The 27,617-nt window shown below is 39.8% G+C and overlaps 2 protein-coding genes across 3 annotated transcripts; one reads left to right on the top strand and one right to left on the bottom strand.

Moving 5' to 3' along the window:
• The first annotated feature begins 1,569 nt into the window (after nucleotides 1–1,569).
• Nucleotides 1,570–18,627, top strand: MYEF2 (myelin expression factor 2). 2 transcript variants are annotated; one of them, XM_062628775.1, is made up of 17 exons: nucleotides 1,572–1,910; nucleotides 5,607–5,836; nucleotides 7,036–7,088; nucleotides 8,367–8,374; nucleotides 8,482–8,575; nucleotides 9,437–9,628; nucleotides 10,212–10,365; nucleotides 10,772–10,821; nucleotides 10,907–10,970; nucleotides 11,109–11,210; nucleotides 11,416–11,466; nucleotides 11,539–11,607; nucleotides 11,855–11,953; nucleotides 14,265–14,336; nucleotides 15,553–15,755; nucleotides 15,866–15,917; nucleotides 18,099–18,627. In XM_062628775.1, the coding sequence occupies exons 1-17, from the start codon at nucleotides 1,681–1,683 to the stop codon at nucleotides 18,260–18,262; spliced, it is 1,887 nt and encodes a 628-aa protein (XP_062484759.1). In that variant the 5' UTR covers nucleotides 1,572–1,680; the 3' UTR covers nucleotides 18,263–18,627. The 2 variants fall into 2 exon arrangements, with proteins under 2 accessions (XP_062484768.1, XP_062484759.1); XM_062628784.1 differs by lacking the exon at nucleotides 14,265–14,336 and having other exon boundaries at nucleotides 1,570–1,910.
• Nucleotides 18,628–18,933: 306 nt separating this feature from the next.
• SLC24A5 (solute carrier family 24 member 5) lies at nucleotides 18,934–27,388 on the bottom strand. Its single transcript, XM_062628766.1, has 9 exons — nucleotides 27,242–27,388; nucleotides 26,879–27,055; nucleotides 25,477–25,560; nucleotides 25,282–25,385; nucleotides 24,860–24,960; nucleotides 23,798–24,081; nucleotides 22,875–23,081; nucleotides 19,870–19,971; nucleotides 18,934–19,299 (listed from the first exon to the last, which is right to left on the bottom strand). The coding sequence occupies exons 1-9, from the start codon at nucleotides 27,348–27,350 to the stop codon at nucleotides 18,977–18,979; spliced, it is 1,491 nt and encodes a 496-aa protein (XP_062484750.1). The 5' UTR covers nucleotides 27,351–27,388; the 3' UTR covers nucleotides 18,934–18,976.
• Between the last annotated feature and the right edge of the window lie 229 nt (nucleotides 27,389–27,617).

Genomic DNA, 27,617 nt, shown 5'->3' with positions numbered 1-27,617 from the left:
CTGCAGTTGCTCCGGGCGGGGGTGGCTGGGTATCACAGTATCACAGTATGCTAGAGATTGGAAGGGACCTCAAAAGATCATCTAGTCCAATCCCCTTGCCGGAGCAGATAATGTTACACAGGAATGTGTCCAGGCGGGCTTTGAATGTCTCCAGGGAAGGAGACTCCACAACCTCCCTGGGCAGCCTGTTCCAGTGTTCCGTCACCCTCACTGAGAAGAAGTTTCTTCTCAAGTTTAAGTGGAACCTCTTGTGTTCCAGTTTGTACCCATCATCCCTTGTCCTATCATTGTTTGCCACTGAGTAGAGCCTGGCTCCATCCTCGTGACACTCCCCCTTTATATATTTATAGACACTAATAAGGTCACCCCTCAGTCTCCTCTTCTCCAAACTATAGAGACCCAGCTCCCTCAGTCTTTCCTCATAAGGGAGATGCTCCACTCCCTTAATCATCTTGGTTGCCCTGCGCTGGACTCTCTCCAGCAGCTCCCTGTCCTTCTTGAACTGAGGGGCCCAGAACTGGACACAATATTCCAGATGGGGTCTCACCAGGGCAGAGTAGAGGGGAAGGAGGACCTCTCTCGACCTACTAACCACCGCCCTTCTAATACACCCCAGGATGCCATTGGCCTTCTTGGCCACAAGGGCACAGTGTTGGCTCATGGTTATCCTGTCGTCCACTAGGACCCCCAGGTCCCTCTCCCCTACACTGCTCTCTAACAGGTCGTTTCCCAACCTATACTGGAACCTGGGGTTGTTCCTGCCCAGATGCAGGACTCTACACTTTCCCTTGTTATATTTCATCAAGTTATTCCCTGCCCAACTCTCCAGCCTGTCCAGGTCTCGCTGGATGGCAGCACAGCCTTCTGGCGTGTCAGCCACTCCTCCCAGCTTAGTGTCATCAGCAAACTTGCTGATAGTACACTCAATTCCCTCATCTAAATCGTTGATGAATATATTAAATAATACTGGTCCCAGTACTGACCCTTGAGGCACTCCACTAGTTACAGGCCTCCAACTAGACTCCGCCCCATAGACTACAACTCTCTGGCTTCTCTCCTTCAGCCAGTTCGCAGTCCACCTCACTACCTGATCATCCAGTCCACACTTCCTCAATTTAGCCGTGAGGATGCTGTGGGAGACTGTGTCAAATGCTTTGCTGAAGTCAAGGTAGACCACATCCACCGCTCTGCCATCATCCATCCACCGTGTTATTTCCTCATAAAAGGCTAAGAGATTGGTCAAGCATGATTTCCCCTTGGTGAAGCCATGTTGACTGCCCCTCATAACCCTCTTATCCTTGATATGCCTTAAGATGGCACCGAGGATAAGGTGTTCCATTACTTTCCCAGGGATGGAGGTGAGAGGCCGGTTTCACGTTAAGAGGTTTTCATGTGGCAGGTAATGCCATTTAGGGGATTGGGGTGGGACCTACTGAGTCGCCGGGCAGCACTACCTCAGCCTAATTCGGGCGGGGGCCGCGCTGTGGGGCTGCCATTGCGGCGGCAGGCCCGGCAGCCCACCGGCGTCTCCATGGCAACCCGTAAAGCCGCCTAGCGCGTCCCCTCCCTCCGTCGCAAGTCTCGTTCTCGCGAGACTTAGCCCGGCCCGGCGCGGCGAGGCCGAGGCGTTGCGGGCCCTTTTCAAACCCAGTGGTAGCGGGGTTTTGGCCCGGTTAGGAAATGGCGGAGAACGACAAGCTGGAGGCTGCGCCCGCTGCGCCGCAGCGCGGAGCCGAGGAGGCCGCTAGCGCCGTCCGTCCGCTGCAGCAGCAGCCACAGCAGCAGCAGCAGCAACAGCCGCCACCGCAACAACAGCCGCCGCGGGATGAGGAGGCGGCGGCAGCCGCAGCAGCAGCAGCCACAGCGGCAGTTACCGAGAGCGGCGGAGGCAGCGCTAATGGCGTCAAAATGTGTGTGCTGGGCCGGGCCGGGCCGGGCGGCGCGCGTAGCGCGGCCGGGGAAGCGCGAGGGTGCAGCGGGCCCGCCTAGGCCGCGGCGGGGGCAGGGCGGCCGGTCCCCTCCTCCCCATTCCCCTGTGGGCTCCTCCTCCGCCGGAGATGGCGGTGCGCCTTGCTGCGCGGCCCGAGCGTGGAGCGCCGGTCCGCGGCGGGCGGTTGAGGCGGTGGGGTGGCGGGGCAGGCGCCTCCCGGCCCGGTGAGCTGGGGTCGAGGGAGGTGAAGTTTCGCCTCGGGCAGGGGCTGAGCGGCAGCCGCTGCGCTGTGGTGAGCCCTTGGGCTACTGTAGTGCGCTCTGGTCAGGACGGTTCTCACGGGATGCGTTCCTAGAAGTGCTCTGCCTGGTTTCTGGTTTTATTTACGTTTCCACTTCCTACCGTAGCGGTGCGTTTTGTAAAGCCTTCGAACTAGTCATTCGTTTATGTGAGAACAGTAAGACAGGCCTACGGCGGTTTACTTTTCAAAAACAAGCAAACAAAAAGCCCCGCATATATGCACAAACTTTTCTTGTCCATTGTAATGTCATATATGGAATATGCAAACTGCCTTACATAGCAGGTCTAAAAGGACTTTTACTGGAGTGTAGGTGAGCTGGAAGTACCAGCTGTCTAGAGCAGTGCTGTGAATAGCTTTATATATTTGTTTGTTCTTGATGTCTGGCCTTGAGGGTTCTCACTCTTCATGTGAACCAGCTTTTGGCCTTATGTCATTGTAATTTCAGTCTCTTCCAATCTCATTCAGATCTTGGAGGGAAGACTAGATACCTCCAGAGGTCCCTTCCAACCCAAATAATTCTGTAATGCATGTATGGTAGACTTGCTGTTGCAGTGCATCGAAGCTGTTGAGAGCTGTGAAGTTTTGACATGTTCTAAGCAGGCCAGTCTGATACTGTTGGCTTTGAAAAATGCACATGGGATCAAGTTCAACATAAAGCTAGAGGAATAAAGGCATGCTTCATGCCTTTACTTGTCTCCCTGTGAAATGCAAATAGTTTACAAGTTATAAATTTTACATTACCATAAAACTGCGGTTATTATTTTTTTTTTTCCCTAAGCCAGGCCCTCAGCTTCCACACTACACAAATTACAGTAAATTTTCACAGGAAGTTTGTGAGCCTTTTGCACCTTTGGAGCTTTTAACGTTTTATTGACTTTTGGAGTCGTTACTGTTCCCTCCTCCTGTCAGTAATTTTCTTCTTTTCCGTCCAAACCAAATTGCAAGCAAATGAAAAATCCCAGTCATTCTGTGCGATAGAAATCACAATTGTAGTTTGAAAGTAATACAGAGTTACAGATCCTGTTCTTTCACGGCAGTTTCCAGTCTTCCCCAAAACCTGTGTACAAACGATTAAGGTCTCAGTGCGTAGGTGAAATGTACTACATTTAAAAAGTATTTCAGTAACTAGGTTTGCTTAGCACTCAGATTACATTGAAGAGGAATCCTGGTCTTGAGTGCTTCCCGACTTTCATTGTATTGAGAAGTGGAATTGCTCAGCATAAGAAAGCTGAACTGATCTGTGTGCTTTGGAATCACATGTGGACTTCTTGCATTTCTCTCTCTGCTGATCTCATTATTTGTGTGGTCACTAGTGAGCAGAGAGGAGAAGTTTGCTTAATAAAAATACCAGCTTTTAGGGCTTTTGTGTTGAATTATCTCATGCTTATTATTTTTTAGGCTTTTAGTTTTGTGTATGGAAACCTTGTCTTTTTTTCTGAAACTTCATGGATGTTCAGAGATGTTATTTTTCAAAAGGTAAAGATTGCTCTTTCTAATCTATGAGGATAGGCTTTGTTATGTCTTAAAAAAAAATACTAATGTAGACCTCTCTTTTCAACCCTAGAAATTTTCTAGTGATTTCACAGGCACATATTAATGTCAAATTATTGGCTCATACAAAAGGTAAAAAGTAGAAATTACTCTTGTTATTCCCCCAGGAATATGTCATTTCATTGTTTTTGAGACTCTTTTCTGTGGTCTGCAGGTCACTAACATGACATTGCTTTGAATGTACTTGATTGAAATTATGTTTAATACTTAAGGAAGAGGGTAAGAGCTGCATCCACAAAAGGACCTCTGGCTCCAGCTTGTTCACTGGCCTGTGTTGGTTTTGGCAGGTGATTTCTGCAAGAAGGATTATTTTTTTTCAAATAATCCTCTGTTTTCAGGAGACTGACTGTGGTCCCCAGGCTAAGTGAAGTGTTTTCTTACTTCCTAGAGTTTATGCCAGGCTTGTATCCTCTATGCTTTACTGGTTTGTACAGCTAGGTCTTACAGATCCTGTGGATTCCGTATGTGGAGACCTGGCTCTTCCTGTGCGCTATATTGAGCACCCAGAGGCTGTTCATAATCCTTTAAGCAGGAAAAGAGCTTAAAAGGCTAAAGAGAATCCATTGCTCTAATCCTAAAATTTAAGGAGGAACTCAGATTTTGCTAGAGTCTAATTGGGCAGGAGTTTTGTTTTTGCAAATATGACTGGATTTGAAGGGACTGATCTGACTGGAAAACCTGATACTTTGCTCTTTCCTTCTCTCCCGCTGGTTCCCTCCAGTTCTGTGTATTGTTCCCTTCATTACGCAGCCACACAATTATATAGCCACAACTGACAGGATGCTGTTGTGAAGGAGGAATGATGCTAGGGGAAGCTAGAGGGTGCTTGAACCAGATAATGTGTTGTTGACTTTGAATGTTTTAAATTCTACAGATACTTGGCCCAGTAGAGTGCCTGTGTGTTTCTCAATTGCGAATCCTCTCTTGATCCACTTGTAAACACAAGGACTGTGAAGTTTGTATCGTTTGAATACTTCAGAATTTGGGGAAAAGTCATATGAGAAATATGGATGTATTTGAATTATTATTATTCCTCCCTGACAAGCGTGCAGGCTGGAGTAGATAATATATTTAGCTTCATGAAAGGCTACTTGCATGTGCTTTTGGGTTTAAGACTGCCACTTACAGTTTTGTTAATAAATGTGCAGAGAGCTGAAAATACTCATTGCAGTTAATCAGAATCAGTGATCTTGCCATATGTTGTGGTTGTAAAACCGAAATGCCTGTTTCAGCTAATTTTACACCAGAAACCTTCCAAAGTGTCAAAGCAAGATTAAAACCTAAGTCTTCTGAAATGTGGTGGAAAACTGTAAAGGTAGTGATGCAGTCTGAGAAGGAGGGTTCACAGTCAGTCGCTTCTGACAGTCCTTTAGGACATTTCCTTCCATAAGGTAGGCAGTTTCAAGTCTCCCTTCTGTGGTGGTGAATATTGCGCAACTGAGCCTGATGTAAAAATTACTGAAGCACCAAATCATGGGTGCTGTAGCTCATTTTGCAGCTGGGTCATTCTGTTTTGCCTGTTTGTAGTAGTTTCAGAGTACTGTCTTGTTCCGTCTTGACAGACATAATGGAAGTGGAATGTAACTGAAGCAGCAAGTTGTACTTTCTTCACTCACAATAGTGAATAAATCTATGATAACATGTTTTGTCCTAGCTAAAGCATCGTATTTTGGAATTAGATTGGTAATGTGTATTTATTTTTCCTAACTTGAAAATCAGCATTTGCCAGTATAGGAGGTATACAGCTGTATATATAGGAGGTATAATGGTTTGATGATCCAACACAAAACTAATATTTTTTTGTTTGGATTTGTTTTAATGTAGGGGTAATGATGAGACAGCAAAAGAAGAGAAAGCACCTGCTAAAGAAAAGTATGTTGCAAAACCGAAGGCAATCCCTTCTCTTGGAAACAAGAATAGATTCCACCCCTATTCAAAGGACAAGAATGCAGGCACTGGAGAGAAGAAGGCTATTAATCGTAATAGAGTTTTTATTAGCAACATCCCATATGACATGAAATGGCAAGCTATTAAAGATCTTATGAGAGAGAAAGGTAACTTATTCATTATAATACACTTTACACAGAAAGGGATAGAACTTCAGTGCAACGTGTATGTCCTTTGAGCCACACAGATTTGACTTGGCTTTTTTTGGTTTTGGCCTCTACTTGGTATATCTATCTCCCTTCCCCCTCTTTCATCTGAGACAATTGCATTGCAGGGTAGGATTGGTAAATGAAGTGCTTACAATCTTCTGCCATTCTGGTGTGACAGTAGAGAGTACATGCATGACCTCATGACTTCTTAAAGAGATTGTGTTTTGTCTAGTTGTAGTCTTTGTAGATTTTTTTTAAAGGGTTATTGTATTTAAGCAACACATTTAGTGTGTTAACATGAATAATAAAGGGCGTCTTTCAAAAGTTGTTTTGTATTTCTTTGGTGGAATCTGGCTGTGGAATTAACTTTGTCTGCATTGTCACTACTGCCATGACTGTCTGGAGACTTGTATTATAAGCTTGTTACTATTGTTGCAGTTCTGATAGAGTAATCTCACTACCCCAAATGTGCTACTTTATTTAAGTTTGGGGTAAAATAATGCTAATACATGAATTCTGTAAAAAGTTAGTTCTGTGTTTTCCTTGAAAAATTGATTCTTCAAAAGTAATGCAAAGCACACTTGGCTTTTAGGCTGTGAAAAATGCCAACCCCCCCCATAACTGCTGGTTTATCTGTTGTAAGGTGACGCGACTATTTGATTGGTTTATTTACTGAAACTTCCTCCTTTAGAAAGTGAGTGGCTTGCTGTGAAATATTTGATGTGTAAATTTGGTTATTATTGAAGGCAAACTTATGATTGAAGACATTCAGGTAGAAAGTCACCTTAAAACAGGTGTTGTGAGTAGGATGATAAATGTAACACTTCCCAGTGAACGTTGGTGTTTCATTTGTTAGGTTAAGGGTGTATATCTGAATTTGTTCACCAACTATATCATACTGGCCAAAATATGATCTGTAGTATGAATTAGGTTAAATATAGTTGTTTGCTTTTAGCTTTTGAGAATGTGGCTGCTGCATATTCCTGAAAATTAGCTAAATTATATAGCCATTGACAGGAGGTACGTTGGTCTGGTTTTGATTGTTGGTGAATAATAGGTGTTTTTCTGTAGAGTTGTGCACAGGGGCACAGTAAAGAAAGATACTGGTGTTTAAATGCATTGTCTCTTGGTATTTTCCCTTTGTATGTCTTATGTAGTTGGTGAGGTTACATACGTGGAGCTGTTTAAGGATGCTGAAGGAAAATCAAGGGTAAGTGCCGTGGGCAACAATCTGCTAGAGGTTTAAAAGTTCCTCAGCAGTTTTATTTTTGTATCATACCTGTACCAGTTATTGGAAAGTAAGTTTCATTTTTACACCGATTTTCATTAAGATAGTCTTGAGGATTCTGTATTAGAAGTAGTCTGGCACTTCCAAGCAACTCAGACTAGCTGGCTGTAAAGGACAAAATACTTTTGTTAATGTTAACAAATGGCATTTAGTTAATTCTTCTTTTTAGCCAATGTCTTTGTTTTGGTACAAATCTGTTTCATACAAAGGTTGTTCAATAACCCAGTGATTTTATTTAAATTTTGTTAGTGTAGTATTCTTGGGGCCAATGAGTATAAAATTTTAGCTAAGAATATATTGTTTGAAGTGCCTGATTTGACAGCTTTGCTTGGTTGGTACTCTAAACACTGGATTAATGTATTTGCCTTCTTAAAACTAACTGGATGGAAATGGTTAGTAGCCAATAGAGTGCCAGCAATGAGGCACTAAGAGTGAAGATTGTTAAAGCTCCTTTGTCTTCTTAAAAATAGTAAAAAGTTGGGCCAATAGTAGATCTGAACCTGCAGTGAGGCCATGAGAAATGCAGGTTTGTGTCTTAACTTAGGTTGTATCAATTTTGTTGTAAATTACTTCCTTTAAAGCTTGTTAAAAAACTAAAATGTGCTGTCAGCTTTGCTTTACTTAAAGCAATCCTTGACTCTTTACTTTATTGGAAGGATACTGGTGCAGTCAATAAGGTTTTCTTAGAAAGTAATTTCTCAATTATGCTAGTAATACGGAAGAGGTATTCAGACTCCTTGTTCATCGTACTGGTATACTTGATGATGTAGGTAGATTTGAACTTTGCAGTCAGTGGGCAGCTTTTAATGACACAGTGAGTGTCTTGATTGGCATTTGGTTATGGCTTTCTTTCTGCCCTCCTTTCCCACCCCCCCACCCCAAGCCTTCCTCTCCCCAGTTGTCCTTACGTGGATCTGTGTGGCATTTTTCCAATTCTGGTTTGGCTCAAAGAGAATAAAATATAGTGTATTTTCTTGCATTTGAAAGGTATGTATATTGAGAAAGTAAGATAAATTCAGATTGGCTACCAGTAAAGAGCATGTATTACGGATTTTGAAACTGAAAATAACTTGAATAGTTATTTAACAGTGAGCTGGGATCTTTAACTGGAATCTTAAATGATCTATCATATGTACTGACTGTCTTTTTCTTTTTTTTTTTTTCTCCTCTCTTTATGATGACAAATCATCATGGATGTAGGGTTGTGGGTAAGTTTCTTTTTATATGTGTGTAGAAACACACTGCTATCCAACCATGCTGTTAATTTTATCAATTTAAACTTTATTTTAATACTTCGTACTTTGTTCTCTTGAAGTGTGGTTGAATTCAAAGATGAAGAATTTGTTAAGAAAGCGTTAGACACTATGAACAAATACGATCTTAGTGGAAGACCCCTGAATATTAAAGAGGTATGGTTATTGCTTCTGGCATTAATTTGAAATAGTGAAGATACTGTAACTACTGAGATGATGATATAGCATTTTGAGCATCTTAGCTTTGTAATTTCCAGGTTAATTTTTTAATGACCTTTTCTTAATGGGCTGAAGCACCTGTTGGCTTGCAGAAGTTCTTGATACTATACCATATGAACTGCCAGCAGGTCTGTCCTAAAATCAAAATAATATAACATTTTTCTTTGAGACAACTTTTTCTTTAACTTCACATTCTTACCTTAGTGTCATCAGGTCTTTTTCAACTTATATGATTCTATGTTTACACTGTTTACCTGCTTCAAAATACAGCACAGAACAAGCCGAGTATCAGACTACTACATATGGGCAAAAATGGGGCTGGAAGTAGAGAAATTGTGCTGACTGGAGAGTCAAATTAATATCAATTTTATCGTAGCATTGCCGTATATGATTGTGTCTGATGCAGTTCTTTTTGTCCTGTTACAACTTTAATAATGGTATTAATAAATTCTTAAAAAAGCTTAATTGAATTAATTCAGCTCTTGGAAGAAGGTGCCAGACTGACAGTCCTTTAGATTGAAATCTTTTCTACTTGTCCATAGGCTAGGTACAGCATGTGAAGTGGCAGTGCACGCTTCCTCAACAAGTGCTTTGCCAATATGCCTCAACCCTCATCTGAAAGGACCCACCTCTAGAGGTGAGGGAGTTAGGTCTCCAAGCTAATTCTTGACCCCTCTGACACAGACAAGGATGTTAGTTGATAATTTTGATGGGTTTGTGTAGAATTTCTAATATTACCTACTTGTTGTTGTCAATCCGCTTGATGATTAACATGATTATTTTTTGCCCATGTTTCAGGATCCTGAAGGTGAACATGCTCGTAGGGCTTTACAGCGTGGAGGAGGACAGTTTCCAGGAGGACATGGACCTGATGTGGCACCTGGAATAATGAATTTACCACCTTCTATTCTCAATAATCCAAACATTCCTCCTGAGGTTATCAGTAACTTGCAGGCAGGCAGGCTTGGGTCCACTATTTTTGTTGCTAACGTAAGTTTAAAACTGTATTTTATGACTGTAATATTTAAGCTTTGTAAAGCATCTGACATCTCTGCATAGTTCAGTTTTAATATAAAGAGAAAATTGGAAATTTGTTCACAATTAGTATATTCAACTAAAATGCTGGATATGTATTCGGATTATGTTACATGTAACTGCATTCAGAAATTACAATTGCATTTCTCAATTAAATGTACAGTTCAGTTTATCTTGCTAGTTACTTTAGACTAACTTGAGCTGTTGTATTTGTTGGAACTCAAGTTTGTTATTTGCACAAAAGAGTACTATGTCTGCAACAGGACTTCTGGGAGTACAGCTGCTCTTGATAGGAGCACATCCACTTCCCAATGTTAGTATGTTAAAGTAAAATACATACATGTAGTACAAATTGTTGCTTTTAGTTGACAGTTTTGGACTTTGTTTCAGTGTGTGTATATTAGAAAATCCTTACTATTTACATGTATCACGCATTTTGTAAAGCTGAAGAGTTACAACAAGGCAGAAAATCTAGCCCAAATGTAGTAGCAGAACAGAAATGTGCACCAAAATCACTCATGTTTTTCCTGTGTGTAAGCTTGACTTTAAAGTTGGGTGGAAGAAACTGAAGGAGGTATTCAGCATTGCAGGAACTGTAAAGCGTGCGGACATCAAAGAAGATAAGGATGGCAAGAGTCGAGGGATGGGAACAGTTACCTTTGAACAAGCAATTGAAGCTGTTCAAGCAATTTGTATCCTTGGGTTTGAAAAATAATTGATCAGATATGGGTTAGACTTAGAATGGCTTCTGACAGTGTAGTTTTGCAGATGGTGCTTATTTGCCTTGTAGCTAGTATGTTGGGGCTAGAGCGTAATACTGTACAGATTACATTTTTAATAGTGACTGAATTTACTGCTGTAGTCTGAAAAGGTTTTCCTGCTAATGTTGAACAAGATTAAAATGTGGGAATATGACGTGAAACTTTGATATACCTAACAGCTTGTATATTCTCTTCTGGCCTTTGAATTGGCCTTCTAAGGATTAGATAAGAAAGATAAGGCCCCAGAAATGGTACAGAAGTAAAATAAGTTATTACAGTGATTCTTCTGAAATAGATTGTCTTCTGTAGCTAGATTCCTTGACCTGTATTTATGCAGCTATGTTCAATGGGCAATTCCTTTTTGATAGACCCATGCATGTAAAAATGGTGAGTTCCTTACGTTTTTTCTACCTTGCCCATCTCTGCTAAAGCACTGAAGGGATCATAGCATGACATCACTGTGTTTTATCAGGATGACAAATCAGTTCCTCATGAAGACTTCCGTGCTGCAGACAGCAAAACTTCACAATTACCTCGTGAGTAATTCTGCTTTCTGCTTCTTGCACTTAATATATGTTGATACAGAGTCTTAGAACAGTTTAGTAGTACTTTTGCTTACTGTGGTCTCTTTATGATACAGAAGAAAATCTTTTGGTAATACTTTTGTTTTCAAGGTGGTCTTGGTGGTATTGGTATGGGACTTGGACCAGGTGGACAGCCTATCAGTGCAACACAATTGAGCATGGGCAGTGGAATGGGGAGCATGGGTCCAGGAGGTAAGTCTGTTCTTCATTATAAGTTTTATAAGTTTTACAGATCTTTAAGCTTAAAATTGTTGTTTCTGTGTTTGGAAGAGCAACATACTCTTGACAAAACAAGTCTTGTGTAGTGTGCTGTTGATGTTAACTGTCTCTGCATTTTTTTTAAGTCCATTAGGATCTTACCTGTCTTCTAAATGGTGTTTGTGTTTTTGTTTTAAAGGTATGGGAATAGATGGTCCAGGATTTGGTGGAATGAACAGAATGGGAGGCGGTAAGTACAGTGAGATTCTTTGCATTCAGTATTTTTAAAATACTGTATAGAAAACACTTCCTTATTTTACAGGACTTGCTGGACTTCGTGGAATGGAAGGAGTGCCTAATATGGGAGGATTTGGAGTTAACCGAATGGGAGGTCGGTGAACACTGTTCTGTACACTTATTAGTTTGCTTATATTTATTTATTAAAAACCTTTCCTTTAGGGATGGGTAATGTAGATGAGCTCAGAGGAAATCCTGTCAATGGTATGAGTGGAGGCATAGGAACTGGCAAAAGTGTCTCTGACTTGTGCATTAAACCCACTTCTGTTTGATCAAGCAGCTGTGAAACAAGTGTTGTATGAACATCAGCTTAGATGGGTCTTTTGCTTTGTTGTCTATAGAAATGTTCCGTGGTGGAATGGGAGGAAACATGGACAGAGAATTTGGTCGTGGTGAAATGGCATTGAACCGTGGTTTTGGAGATTCTTTTGGAAGGATGGGTATGGTAACTTAAATTTCCTGTGGCAAATTGCAGCATAATATTGGAAGAGTTTTACTAGAAGAACTCAGTTTCATTTGGTCATCTCTCTGTTCCCTTTCTTCTAGTTATTAAGGATGTAATCTGAGTGCTTATATAGAGCCATTGCTTAGGATGGAGAATAAAGTGGGGTTTTTGGTTTTTTTTTTTTTTTCCTCCCCTGTCTATAAAATAGAAACAAAACTATTTGAGGAGAGCATTTAGCTTCATATTGTTAACTTTGCAAGGTACTAAGTCTTTTGGATATTAAAGTAAATGCTTCTGGTAATTCTGAAGAAGCTGCCCATGTACCACCTTTATAAATTCCAGGAGCTTGCTTTTATAAGTGCATGCTGGAACTGTTCTTACTGCAAATCAGGTAGCATTGGTTAGGAACTGTGAATTTTGGTGCCGTCGGTTTTCTTCCTGCCTTTGAAGCTCAAGCAGATCAGAATAGGATTTATTTGCCTCTACTTTAACTGAGCCAGCTTTCTTTAGTTAATAGATGATGCCTTGTTGACAGATTTCATTTTTCTTACTTTTGGGTTCTCCCAAATGAGATACTTTTCTGTCTTAATGTGCCTGGAGTGCTTAACAGTAGAACCTTCTTGCACTTTCTGATTATACTGTTACCTGGATGAAGGCATTATGGGAGACAGGTTTTCTTTCACCCCCTCCCCATTTTTGTCCCTTTCCCCATCATCTGGTCTAAAAGTTGTTGATACGGGTTTTGGTGTTTTTTTTTTTTTGTGTATTTTGTTTTGGCTTTGTTTCTAGGTTGTGGTTTTTTTGGGGGTGTTTTTTTTTTTGTTTGTTTGGTTTTTTAGATTTTTGTCATTTGGGCTGGTCATAATAGGGCAATGCTTCTGTGCTTCTCTTTGAGCACTGGTAATTGTGTAGAAGTGATAATGTAATAAACTTAGTGTTATGGCCTTGGAATTAGTGTCTTAGAAATCAAGTGTATGCTTTCGCTCTATTTGCAGCATAGGATAAACATCTTTTTCCTGAATGAAAAGCCAAAGCCACTTCAGTTATAAATATTCATGCAAGCAATAGAGTTTTGAGTTTTTTGGTAACACATACTGGTTTTAAGATGCGTGATCATGGCCACTGTGAGAAACTGATGTGGGAGTTCATTCCTTCAGTAGATCCAGCAAGCTTCAACTTCATTACCTGTCAGCAATGTTAGATTTAAACATGGTTCTGAGAAACAAGATAAGAATTGTTCAACTTATCCTTAAAAAATGGAAGGAAATCGTAGGGATTTACAGATAGAATAGGTACAGGCAAAGGATGTCTCTAAGGTCAGAACCAGCTGAAATCCTGCTTGTTAGGGTTATTTGAGCTTTCAGATTGTGGGGTTTGTTTTGGGTTGTTTTTTGAAGTGCATCTCAGACTGTTGGGGAGTCTTGGGGTTTTCTTTCCTTTTAAGAGACAATAATTCAAGCAGCTAAGGTTTTCTTCTAATGGAAGACTCAGCTGTGACCTTTTTTAGATATTAAAGCAGTGGTGTCTATCCTCAATATGGCAGTTATTGGTCTATCTTGCCATAAGGAAAGACTGACCTGTTTCTTTTAGGTATGAAAAGCAAGCAAGAAAAATGCATCTGACAGTTGCACTGTGTTCTGCAGTAACAGGAATGTAGTTCTTACATAGTTCTTTGAGCTTTTACAGTTCTGCAAGCTCCTTTGAGATTACTTTCCTGAATATTAGCAGTTTAATAAAACGAATTATTTTTACCTCACTATAGACTCAGTCTGATACCGTTCTAGAGATCCCATGGTTCTGATGAACAGGTTTTATTAAGCATTGATTCTCTTTCTTTCTCCCCTTTTCCCCACCAGATTCCATCAGTTCACCTTCATATGCAGTAAAGACGCATTGGGAGAGCATCTCCTAGCTTTTGCATTGGTTTCTTAAAAATGGGAGAAACTGGGGCATTTTTGTACTACGAAGTTCAAATAAGATGAACCATTCAGTTTTGAGGCTCTTCTTCTCGTTGTGGGAAATGGCTTATTTAGTTTTAAGATGTTTGTGCTGCTGGTGGACTGTCAGAGGGGAGAAAAGGTAGAAAGAAATCAGAGTAACTTAAATCACATAATAAAGAAGGAGGGACTAATGTTACTTACTAGATGTTTCCTATTTAATTTGTATAGTAAAGGCACATGTTAAAGTGTTGTAGAAAAGAATTGCCAGGTAACACAGAGAACAGTGTACTTCATCAGCGTGTGCTTTGTTGTTGTCACTAACGGGTGTTTTTGTTGTATATCACTATATTATTTTTTTCTGTTTAGGTGGTGCAATGATTGGTGTTTTTGCAGGAGGAATGGGAGCACCTAGCATGGGCCCAGTAAGATCTGGAATGAGTAGGTTAACTCGTTTCAATAGAATGTAAATACATAGGCAATGTAATGATACAGTGTACATGTAATTATACCAGGGGGTTTCTTTGTAGCATAGCATCTTGCCAGTGTTGGAAGGAGTAGAATTCTGTTGTGTGCAACTGCAAGTCTAATAATTTTTAAAGCTGTTTTGTTGAGGTAAAAATTCAGATGAAAACTGCTAATAACAGTCCTTCCCTGAGTCTTAGCTTTGAAATGGTTTTAACTTCTGGTTTGGAGGGAGAAGTGATTTAAGTAAACTCGTGTTCCAGAAGAAAGACAAAATAGGCGCAGCTATTTGCATGAACATCATGAAGCTGAACGGTAGTAATCTCTCGTAATTGAAATAAAAAATAAGACTTGAATTTCAGAGTATTACGCAGTTTAATTTTGTGCAAAGCTCTAAAGCTGAGTTTGTCTTACAGCAAATGTCTAAGTTCCTCAGGCTAGAGCAGATGAGAAACTAAAATCTTGCTAGTGGCAATCCTGAGAGGCATAAGACTTAAAAAGAAGGCCCCTCCTGAATGATGTCGATAGTTTTGCTTTACATTATTTTTTAATGATGAATACAGAAATATAGGATATTTGAATGCCATTGATCTTAGTTCTTTATATAATATACACTAATATATTTCCTTGCATGTATCATGGTAAGATCCATGTTCTTCACAGCACTTGCAATAACATCTGTTCTCTGCAAAATATGCTTTCTCTAGAAGATTGTGTCATTAAGTGTGGGTATGGCTGCATTAAATCTGAATGTGAATGTGCGAAGCAAAATAAATGAGTATATATGGCCAAATTATCTGTATTGTAATGTTGCCACAGTTATTTACTTGATCTCTATTTTGGTACAGAGTATTGGATTTTTATTAATAAAACTGGACAGCCTTTAAGTCTTAATTCCTGTGTTCAACATTTTACTTCATTAGATGGTGTGACTAATAGCTTGATGCAGTTTGGTTTTTACTTTTAGAACTGACACTTTGTATCTTCTAATACTTCACCTTAAAATATTAGCCATGCTACTACGTAAATCACTGTGCATGTATGAAGTTGTTTTGTGTTACAATAATTTTATTAAAGTTATTTTTCTCCTGACACAAAACATTTTTTGATATTTTATTCTTAATAACAAAGTACTTGCACATTTATTACTAGAAACATTTTGATGTTATCCCCCTTTCCTTTCTCTGTGTAGGTGGTGGAATGGGTGGTATGAACAGTATGCCTGGAGGAATGGGAATGGATCGGATGAGTTCAGGTTTTGATCGAATGGGACCAGCTATGGGTGGAGGCTTGGACAGGAACATGGATATTGATCGAGGATTTGTACCTGGGCCAATGGGAAGTGGCATGAGAGAGAGATTAAGCAATAAAGGCAACCAGATATTTGTGAGAAATGTAAGTATCTGAATACATAAAAATCATGAACTTCTATTGTATGCATGCTTGGTTACATGCTCTTTCGCACTTTGTAATACTTTGTTATTTATAATCCTTTTCTATTCCAGCTTCCTTTTGACTTGACCTGGCAGAAGCTAAAGGAGAAATTCAGTCAGTGTGGTATGTATATGAATCCTGTCACTGCTCAGCTCCATCAGCTACTTTTATATAGTGTTCGTTAGATAAGGACAGAAACACAAGGTTGATGCCTTACCCTGAGAAGAGTCTGGCTAGCCTAATCTTTCTTACTTCCCCCAGCTTTTCTGAGCTGTATAAATAGTTCTTAGGCATGACGTAACACGCGAGACCAAGGTATGGTACAGGTTATGTAGGCTCTGAGTGCACATCTGCTATAAACTTTAACCCGTTCCATTAATAAAATTACTCTTGGAGCTTTTTCCTTTTTGAGGCAGGTATTATGTATCTTCTGCCCAATACAGGGTATATAGTGTAGCATTTATGTTGAGACAAATGGATTCAGGGCTCTGGGCCTGTCCTGGTTATGCATTACTTCCAGAAATGGTGCTGCATCAAATCAGAGTTAGCAATTTTGCCAAACTGGCAGATTGGTTTTTATGCAAATAGATGATCCTCATTAGCATATTTGCAGGCTGTAATGCTTCCCCTTTATGTTAAGAAATAAAGGCCCTTTTTATCCAAGATAAAGGATTTCTACAAATATCCAATAATTCTTTTTATTCAATTCAGAAAAATTGTCATTTCTCAGAAGTAAATGAAGAATGAAGCATTCGTGTAGGCATACGTGATTGTTTTGTTTTGAAAATGCACTTTCAGAATGAAAAGCTTTAACTGAGTTTCAGGATGTCTTATTTTGGAGAGACAGAAAAGTCATTTAAAACATAACTACTGATCATAGAATCATAGAATAGTTAGGGTTGTAAAGGACCTTAAGATCATCTAGTTCCAACCCCCCTGCCATGGGCAGGGACACCTCACACTAAACCATGCCACCCAAGGCTCTGTCCAACCCTGAACACCGCCAGGGTTGGAGCATTCACAACTTCTCTGGGAAACCCATTCCAGTACCTCGCCACCCTTACAGTCAAGAGCTTCCTCCTTATATCCAGTCTAAACTTCCCAATCTAAACTGTTTAAGTTTTAACTTGTTACCCCTTGTCCTATCACTACAGTCTGTAATGAAGAGTCCATCCCCAGCATCCCTATAGCTCACTTCAGATACTGGAAGGCTGCTATGAGGTCACCACGCAGCCTTCTCTGATACCTAAGACAGTCTTCATACAGTGCTTTGTAGATAATTAATAATAAATTAGAGCTTGCAATTCAACTATGAAAATTTTTTGGGTGTTTGCAGATGTGTGTTTTTGTAGCTGGAGGACACAGACAGGTTCTCTCTGTTTTTAAGTCTTAACTGCCAGGTGGGCAACTTTCACATAGTTCAGAATTATTTTTTCCATCATCTCCTTGGCAGTTTAACAGATGTAGTCATTATGTTCCATTGTTTTTAAGAATCATGAGCACAAATACAAACAACAGATTGTTTTCATGCCATGTCATTAGGAAATACACAGACCATTTCTCCATATGTTCAGTTTCTTTCTGTGAAAGTCCAGCTCTGTTATATATTTAAAAATAAAAAGCTATGTATTTTAGGGAAAAGTTTGTTATTTAGAATGGCATTTTAGGGGCTCAGGAGTGGTGTGCTATAACATACCATAACTGAACACTCAAACTCCATTCTCTGAGGTACCAAGATACCTACATAAAATTGTTGCTTCATGAGTTGTGTCCAACCTCAAGAAAACACTGCAGGAATTGCATAGTGCATGCTACTTTTCCATCACTCCTAACCTGGGAACTTTACTGGTTTAAAGACTAATTTTGCTCTGCATCTTTACAAAATTGCCTGCTGGTTGTGATTGCTTGATAGGTTGTTGTGATGAACATGGTGAACTGGACTGAACTATAATGCAGTTAATGCCTGTCAGTAGTCACACCTCTGGCAGTGTCTGTAAATGAAACGCAGAACTTTCCCTTAGCTTTATAGGGCACTTTGTTTCAAACTTGAGGATAAATGCAGGTATGCTTCGTCTTACAGTAGTGTGACGGAAAGATCTGAAACGGTGGATCTTAATTTGGATTCTTCACTGCTGTTTTGACCTGTGTCACCTGCCCTGAAAGTCACCTGCCAGTCTGAAAGTGCTAATTTCACGTGTCCCCCTAGATTATATTTTAAACTGCTTTGTATCACTTCTGATGAGTTCTTTAAGTTGTTAGTGCACCAAACACTTGAAATAACTGCTGTTTAACTTATTTATTCAGGTCATGTAATGTTTGCAGAAATAAAAATGGAGAATGGAAAATCAAAGGGCTGTGGAACAGTCAGATTTGACTCACCAGAATCTGCTGAAAAGGCCTGTAGGATAATGAACGGCATAAAAATCAGTGGCAGAGAAATTGATGTACGCTTGGATCGCAATGCATAACTTAAAACTGTGTGTTCAGGAACATTCCTATGTCTGTTTAGCTTCTCTATCCTAGTAAGTCATTTTTAGTAACATTGTATGCTTACAAAAGCTGTAAAAAGGAACTTTTAAATCCCACCAGCCTTTAACAGTATAGTGTTTAATATACTGTGATACTTGTTAAATGAATCTTATGATGTTTGGTTTTTAAAGACAATTTGCCTGATTTTTGTTCTTTTTTTAGAGGTACTGAGCACCTGTAGGCCATGGAAGCTTTGGGTGCTCAGTGCCTTTGGAAAATTAGGCCAAGTGTCTCTAGTCATTCAGTTTAAATGAATGGTTATACTGTTTTTAATAAAATAAGCCATTTTCTCTGTTAATCTCAAGATTGCATAGTGGGATTTGTTTAGTGTCTTCTTATTTTTATCCCCCCAGTGTGTATCAACATTGTAATGTAAAAACTAGATGCCTTTTTCTTTTATTTTTCCAGAATTTTGGTTTTACATGTGCATTGTCCTCATACTGTAATTCTTGACTCTAAAAGAAAGGGCTCCAATTAGGCTGTGATGTTTTTGTTCTACTTAGTATGACTTTAATGACATGACTTAGTTCTGTAAATAAGAGTTAGAGCCCAATGGGAGTTTGGATTTTTTTTATTTTATTATTATTTTGACTAAATGAAGAAACTGGTCTTTATCTTTTTTTTTTTTTAATCAGTATAATCTCTGATTAAAACTAGTTCCCGCAGACCCTTGTAGGATTGTTCCCTATGATGCCAAGTTCATATAAAATTGATAATACAGTGAATACTAAGTACAGTGCAAGACAAATTGCTCCCAATTTTTTATCTATTTTCCACCCATTCAGGTGAACTGCCAGGAAAATAAAAACAACAGAACAGATAAGAGAAATGGCTGTGTATGTCAAACCACTGCTGTTTACTTCTATGGGTCCTGATGTATTTATGAAGGCAGTTCTTATAAACCAGGGTATTCCCAAACAGAGCATATCAAATACGTTGGATCCTACAATGTTAGACATAGCCATATCTCCATTTCCTGTAAAAGAAGAAATACAAATAAGTCTGTGTCATTGTATTGTACTGTACAAAATTGCCAAACTGTTTTGGAGGAACAGACTGTCAGCCCTCAGTCTCTCACAGAGCACCCTTTTCAGACTTTTCATTGAAAGAACTATACTCATGATTCTGCAGAACATGGTTTTGGGTATCACAAGCATTAAAAAAAAGTCTCCCTAAATCACCAGCATCTGCGCAGTTGCACTTAAAATAAGCTAGGCAGTCTGTTGTAAAGTCCAGTCATGTTAAAAATCCCAAGACCTACAGTTGTGTTTTGCAGTAAAAGTGTAACACTTGATCAACAACAAATCAAACCAATCTAGAATACTTCTCTGAGATACCCTGAGAGGTTTTTGAATGTCTGAGCCACAGCTTCTTCAGGTAAGATATTTATTTATTAGTAGTAAACTTCAGCTCTAGAATCTGGAGCAGAAACTTTGAAGTTACTTCTTGAATTTCTTGGAAGTGTTGACTCAAAATTCTTTTTTTTTTTTTAATAGTAACTTTTAAACACATCCATCGGAATGAGTCTGAATACTAAAATCTTTACCTTTTCTAGCCACCAGCACACTTGCAACTGTATCTGGTACACTTGTTCCTGCTGCTAGTAATGTGAGACCCATTACTGACTCTGGAATTCCCAGTGTTTCACCTGCAGTTGATAAATAACATTAGAAAATACAAGTATGTTTTTAGTTAAAGTTTCGTCCAAAGAAATTGCTTTGGACTTTGTTTGCTGGGGAGAAAGAATTAGTAATCATACAGTAATTTTAAAAGGAATGTGTCAGCTAACTTGACTAAATAGGAAATGACTGAACCATGAATAGTTAAGAACAATAACAAATAGCATCCTGTCCATGTTCTTCAATGAAATAACAAAAGGAATTGTAGCATAGTAACCATCTTGCTTAATAAGTATCTTGAAAGCCTGAGTGGAATGTCTCCAGTGGTCAAGACAATACCAGTTATGGTATATTTTATTTCGGGTACAGGAGAAGTTTAAATATCCAACAATTTACTCTTCCCCCCAACTTTTAGGAAATAGAATAGTTTTCTGGTTTTGGGCATATTGTGATTGGTGCTCAAAAGTCTTATGAAGCGATAACTCTTACAGTCACCCTCTCTATAGTTGTAGGAAAAAAGCAGATGAATTTTCTTGGGAGGAGGGTCATTAAGATCATGACTTCAATCCTGTCTCAACTACATGGCTTTACTATTTCACTCCAGTTAGGTTTTGTGTTGGATTTAGTTGGATTTGGAAGAAGCATAATGCAGAATTTTTGTATGACTTTTTAAGTGCAAGTTATCCTTGTGCGAGTTTCTTTAGATAAATACTGACCTAAACTAAGAAGTTTTAAATTGTTACTAAAAAGGCAGCTTATTTCCCCCACTTTTTTTTTTCCCCACATGTCCTGTAAGCATATTAATTTCTCAAAATACAGAGATTTAGCTCTTCAGAACTATTTTAGTGGTTGTACTGTTCACAAGCATCAATAGGCTGAAGTGTTTGATATCGCTATTTAGACTATTAAGTAATTAGTTTTTATTTAACTTTTCTGTTCACTAAAAGCATTGATACATTGGGGGGGGGGGGGGGGGGGGGAGTTTGAAATCTGAATTCTTATTTGCAATATGTGGACAGTAATAAGAGCAGTTTTCTTAAAGTAAGAGGCAGTGCTTGCCTGTACCTCCCAGCGTAGTCTGGATCACTTAAGGAAATTTATGTTTGAAACTGTTGGTTCAGAGGGACTAATACAATCCTGTTGCAGAATGTGTACTGGTGTTGATTCTCCCATCACTCCTAATGTAAGAAATTTGTAAGATGAGGGACCAACAAGATCAGCTTTTATAAACCATCCAAGTGGAAAATAATGCTTTATGCCAAGCAGACCAATGTGAAATATGAATGAACCCTCCGTGTTGTACCCAGTAGTGGTTTCTAGCCCTCTGAAGGTTATCAGATAGAATCTAAACTCAGGTGAATCTAAGTTTTTATTTTAGATAGATTTATCTTCTATTTAATGTGAAGGGTTGTTTGTGTTTTTTTTTTTTTTCTGGCAACTGACATAAATAGAGAATGGTTTTATTTTTCTAGCCTTTAGTTAATTTTGTGTGTTAGTAGCAATATCTTGCTATAAGTTGTAGTCTTTGTTTTTTTTTATGCTAGCAACAGAAAAGTCACTAGGGTTTGTTCTCGATGGTCAAAATTCAGTCCCCAGTTACGATATCTTTGTGATGTTCTGATAGGCTGTTATGCCTCAACAGAATCTTTGAGTCACCCTTCGTAAAAGAACCTGGACTTGAATAGAATGTGTGTAATTTAGTGTTTCAACATGTAAATAGAATATATTGGACCTAGAAGTAGTGGGCTAAAGACCCCAGTACTGCTTGTGATGACTATTCAAAGTGGACTAACACTAATGCACTATCTGAATCTCCAGTGTACCTGCTTTCACATGGATTAGTGCTTTGTCTTCTAGCACAGCAATAACTTTCATTTGAGTCCTATTTTGAAGGCTTCTAGCATTCAGACAGTAAACCTTTGCTCCCTAGATACAAGTGGAAAATTATTTGACCAGGGAGTGAACCCGGTGGGTTCACTAGTTGATCTACTAGTCATTTCGCAAAGGTTTACCAAATGCGTCTGTTTCTGCACTGAACAAGGAGCTATCCATCAAACTTAAGTTGAAAACAACTTTAGGATGCTGAACTAGCAGAATACTTGAGTAGGGTTAGTGAGCTCAAATGTGGAAATAGCAAGCTTTGTAACCTTTCTTTCTTGTTTAGAGATTTATTTGCTGCTTGCTCTTAAAATTAAAAACTGGATTGTTTTTTCAAGCTGACTGGAGAAGCAATGAAATGAGATCTTTAATACTTGAAGATAGTTTTAAGAGAATGTTTTTACACAGAAGTTTTCTTACCCCTTATCTCACTCCAGTGCAGTTCTTTTACTACTTTATGATTAAGATTTATAAGAGGTATACATACACACCAAAAATGTTTAATAAACCTGTGATGCTATAGGTGTAATAAATTAGTACAAAAATCTAGGAGATGCTTTTGGCAGTTAATTTAATACCCAATCTCTTACTGTAGCGCTCAAGAAAAAATACAGGTATAGAAATAATAGTTCTTTTATAGAACTCTGTACCTTTAATTCCAGTCTTGGTGGATTACTTGTTTGTCAGACTTCAGCTTGACAAGTCTATTTTTGTGTATTTAATCATTTCACTTAATGAAGTGTCATGAAAGTTTCTCTTTTTAAATACAGGCTGGTTTTTTTTATAGCTATATAAACAAATTCTCCTTATTCATGTGCTGGTAAACAGTCTGAAGCAGCTAAACTCTAAAGTGGCTTTCATTATATTGAAGAAGGTGGCAAGTTAAGTAGTCAAACATATATTTTTGTTGGGTTTGTTGTTTTAAGCAAAGTATGTGTTTCTAAACTGACTGTTAATTGTGGAAAGGAAAACTTCACCGGGGAAAAAACTGGTTTTTTTCAGTGATTCTCAATTGGTTGAGTCTGTGCCTAGCAGCGGCACTTAAGGTACCTACCTGCTATGGTTATCATCCATACTAGGACGTAAGTTATGGCAGAAATCCATGCTGCTGACATTAAAAATGTCACCATGAACCAGTTCCTCCAAAACTGTCTTCTGCAATCTGGTATAGTCAAATAGAGTAGTGTAATAATAGGAAGGGATAACACCCACACGATTCTCTTCATATCTGCTTCAGGCATGGTGAAGACACTTGGATGATCTGTTGAGGAAAAACACTATTTTAAATTGTAGCATGGTTTGAATTCATAACATAGCCATGTTACTGGCATCTACTTGTGAGAATACTGAAAACAGGTTAAAAATACTTCAAGCTGTAGTCTTATCCAGTACCTACATCACACTGGACGAAACTCTGAAATCAGATGTTCTTTGTTACTGTGTCAAGTAGGAGAGAGCTAAGGTGGGTGAACTTTTCTATAAAGGTCTACACAAAAGGTTTACCAAGAATAAGTACCAACTGCTGGGTTTTGCCTAAGTGAAGAGGAAACTGATGATCTGTGGCCACATCATAGCTATTTCTGTATTTCTGATGTAATGAATGTTTTGGGCTATGAATTTGCCATTGTCATAAGAAAACAGTATTAGTACAGCACCAGTGTGTCTTTCAGCTGATTGCATCTTACAAGCAGCATTGCAGGGAAGTTTCTAATGTGCACAGCAAAGACTGATGGAAATCTGCTGTTCTGATATGACACGAATTACTATCTTAGCATTCCTCTAGTAACTAACTTCATTTAAGTACCACCATTCTGATTTTACTTGATGTTATGTTCCAGGGAAGAATAATGCTTTACTTAAATACAATGCTGGAGTTCTTTTGTGAACAAAATCTTAATACTGTCTCAGAATCTACTCTATTAGAAATGGTGCAGACAGGCATGCAGAGTATAAAGACAACTGTAGTAATACTCCTACCTTCAGAGATTTCATCAAGCCCATGCAAGCTTGTTGAAAGCTGAGAGTAGTCCAGCTCATCTTGAAAAATGCCACTATCTGTTCTTGACTGTTGTCGGATTAGAGGTCCACTCTCTTCCCTCCACCCAACCAGTGGCTGCTGCTCAGCATTCTCTTCCATAGCTTTTGTAAAACACGCACAGCAGGGACTGAACTTTTTCATGAGGTATTGGTTGATTTTAATGTCAAAACACAGTATGAGAATATAACACCCGTATATCAATAATAAGGATGCACTTTCATACCTAGAATGAAAAACAGGTTTTACATAACATGTAGTATAAAAACCTGACAACTGTTTGACTCATTAAAATGGCTAGTGTAAGGAGAGAGAAAATTTGTGAGTAGCAAAAGGGAAACACCCAAAACATCTGTTTGCAGTCGTATGGTTGATCTCATGAAAGTTCATGAGTATCCTCCTGCCTTTCAGCAGTTGGATTGATTCCACTCCCCTGCAGAATCTTGTCTGTGTATTGTATAGCTGCCTGTCTTCCAGGGGATCTTACTGAGCCAGCCTCTTACTGATGTTTGTGAAACTGAGTCCTCATGCGATGGTTAAAGAAGGGATAGTATATGCTATTTTGAGTTGAAAACAGCAGACTTTGTGTGGGACATGACTGAATTGTTGAGGCAACAGGAGTTTCAATGTTCCTGGAAGAGTTAAAACCTCAGAAGCTCATGATCTGCTTCTAGTAGATAAAGGCTCAAAAGGAGTATGAAGACTAATTGCTATGCCAGAACAGTGGTGATAGAAATTGTGAAGTCTCTACAGACAAACCTATGCAGATGAAACTTTATAAATACGCCGGGTCTGAATGTTTAGGTAATAATCTTTATAAGCATTGTGACTTTTTTTGGTTGTGTTTTGGTTTTGTTTTTGATTAGCCAACAGGATGTTCATTTCTGTTAGTGAATGGTAGTTCAGGCTACCTGGTTTGGGGCTTGGGGTTTTTGGTTTGTTTTTCAAGCCACTGTCTCACTAATCTCCAGTCAACATGAATTCAATGATACTTGTGCTCTTACCAGTAAATTCTGTTGTCAGATATCATCGCAAGGACTGCTGCCACACTAATTGTATATGCCAGGCAGTCTCTAAACAGCGGCCAACAGGATAGCTTTGACACCTGCAGAACACAGATTCATTTCCTTTTCTTGGACTTGTCTGTAATACTTTCACTAAGTGCTGTAAATGCTGCATCAATATGTTGTTTCTATATAATGTAAAAATTTAAGATTCTTAGGAATGACTTGAGTATGATATTTAACAAGTTAATGTTTTTAAAAACTTTCATAGCAAGTTACCTTAAAACTGATTACATGCTGGTTTTGCTACTAAATAATAAACTTGGCAGTTGTCATAGTAAGTCTCTCTTGGCTTTTGTTGGCAAATCAGAAAGGATAACTGTATGGCTCTTAGGAGCAGAACTATCAAAATTGATACCTACCACGCTGGAAAACATCCCACAAGCTGCAGAAATACCAAGAAGATTATAGTTTGCTGATCCAAGGATGGTGCTGATGCCAATATCTCCCTTGGTCACGAAGACTCCTGTAAGGGAAATGACTCTCTGGTATGTTTAAGTTTGGCATACAAGGAAAAGAGTTCTAGATTCTGAGGAGTCAAGCCCTATGTTGCTTACCTAGAAAAGCAGTGACAAGCTCTGGAGCAGAGCTTCCAGCAGCCATAAAAGTTGCTCCGGCAACATCTTGAGAAAGGCCAAGGCCTGAGGATAGAGCAAAAGAATTGCTTGAAAAAATAAATACTTCAGCAGTCTGTTCCCTTTATTTGCATTAGTATATAATGTTAGAAGCTGCTACAGTTTAATAGAATGAACTTTGCTTACTTTCATACAGTTAATACATTTGTTTGAAATTGGTAAAATAATACATTGAAAATGTAGCCTCATTTACTGGGCTAATTTATTTCTAACTTTATTACAGGAATTAGTTTAAATACCAGAAATGAAGTACTGATAATACAAGAGATTGGGCAATGATCTGAAAATGTAAAATAGGCATATGTATGCAGGTTTTTACTGCTGGGTAATTGTGGGGAAGTTCCTTGGACTCGAGTGTGATATTGCTACATGCTCCATGTCAAGTCTGTCTGTCTTCCAGGAAAATCCATGCTACTGTGTCTTCACATACCAGAAATACTAGTTAAATTCAAACCAGTGCTGCGATCTTAAAATCAGATTTTCACTTCGTATGGACAATGTAAGAGCCTGTGTCTTGCTTGAATGAATGAGATTTTTGTTCTGGTAAGTGGACTGTTTCTGAAATGTAACTCACTCTGGATCAAGCTCTGCACACTGAGAACAGGGACGTGTGGCTAACTATGGAAAAAGTCTGACAAATGCTTATTTATCATCAATAAAAAATACCAGCTCTGCAGCAATGTTTAAGCTTACATTTTCTGTAAGTGTTCTGGTCTGGAGAGTGTTTTCCTTAGGGAACTGGTTTTTAATTCTTGGCAATGAAAACCTGAACTCTCAGCCAAGACCATCTCTTTAATTCAGTGGTGTGCTGAAGCCAGGGGAATTATTACGGGTTGATTAGATTTCATAGAAGCATTTTAACTGTGGTACTCCTTCCCCTCCTGTGTCATACCTTTAATGGGTAAATGGTAGCTCAGCCTAAAACTTGTCCAGTACTTTGAGGGAATTACAGGAACTCGAGGAAGGCACTTAATTCCCGTGTTTTAACAGAGGAGAGGTTTTTTCTTGGTTTGGTTCCCACCACCCTTCTACTGATAAGCTGGATGTACAACTGCTCAACCCAGAGTTTTATTGCCAGGTTAGCTGGTACTGAGCAACATTTCAGATTGTCCTCCATGCCACAAGGAAAGCAAATTGTAAACGAATGCTTGTGCAAAGTGTAGTCAGAGTATGGTTTGCATCAGATTAAATGCTGTATTAAGTCTATGCACAGAGACCGGAATGTCTTTAGTTTTGTTTCCAAACTCGTAACTATGAAGCTTTTTTTAAAGAGGATGTTCTGCGCTAAGCCGGTTAGTTTTACAGGACAAGGATGTTCACTTACATTCACTGAGGATCTCTAGCGAAGGTAGGAAGTACTCGTCGCACACGATGGACACGGCCAAAAACATGTAAAGTATAATTAGGAAGTAGATAACGATTCCTCCATCCTTTCGCTCCTGCGGTGTAAAAAATCCTTCAGGAAACTCTGACGAAGAGGGGACACAACCCGTCCCGTTCCCTGGAAACGGAGTACAAAGGTGTTACCCGTGCTCGCACCTTGCCCTTCCCTGCGGCAGTTGTGCGGCTCACAGCTGTGAGGAGCTCTCTATTCCGTGCAGGTCAAGGCCCGCCGCAGCACACCTGGGGCTGAGGGTGTCCGCTGCGGCTCTGCCTGCGCCGGACCCCCGACCCCTCCCGCCCCTACCTGCGTCCGCGGCGGGGCGCTGGGCCCGCGCTGCCCGGGGGCGCTGCCCACCCCACACCAGCAGCAGCAGCAGCAGCAGCGGCAGCGCCGTCCGCGCGCCCGCCCGCATCTCGCCGCGCCAGGACCGCTCTGAGAGCGGGGCCGCTGGGGCCGGGCCGGGCCGGTCACGTGGGGGCCGCGCCTCTCGTGCTCCCCCCTCACCTCACACAGCCTCATCCGCCCCGTGGGCTCCGGCTGCTCCCCTCAGCAGGGTCAGCCCCGCTCCGCGCCCTCAGCGGGGCCTGAGGGCTCAGCCGTGCTCCCCGCTCCGCTCCCCGGCACGGCAGAGGGGGGTCTTCGCCTCCGGCTGCGGTTCTGCGGGTGGGATGTGCCGGGC

This window comes from Pezoporus occidentalis, unplaced genomic scaffold, assembly GCF_034315485.1.
Source record: "Pezoporus occidentalis ecotype Australia unplaced genomic scaffold, CSIRO_AGI_Poc_V1 ctg11, whole genome shotgun sequence".
Taxonomy (NCBI): Eukaryota; Metazoa; Chordata; class Aves; order Psittaciformes; family Psittacidae; genus Pezoporus; species Pezoporus occidentalis.
This window is presented reverse-complemented; position numbering and strand designations above follow the sequence as displayed.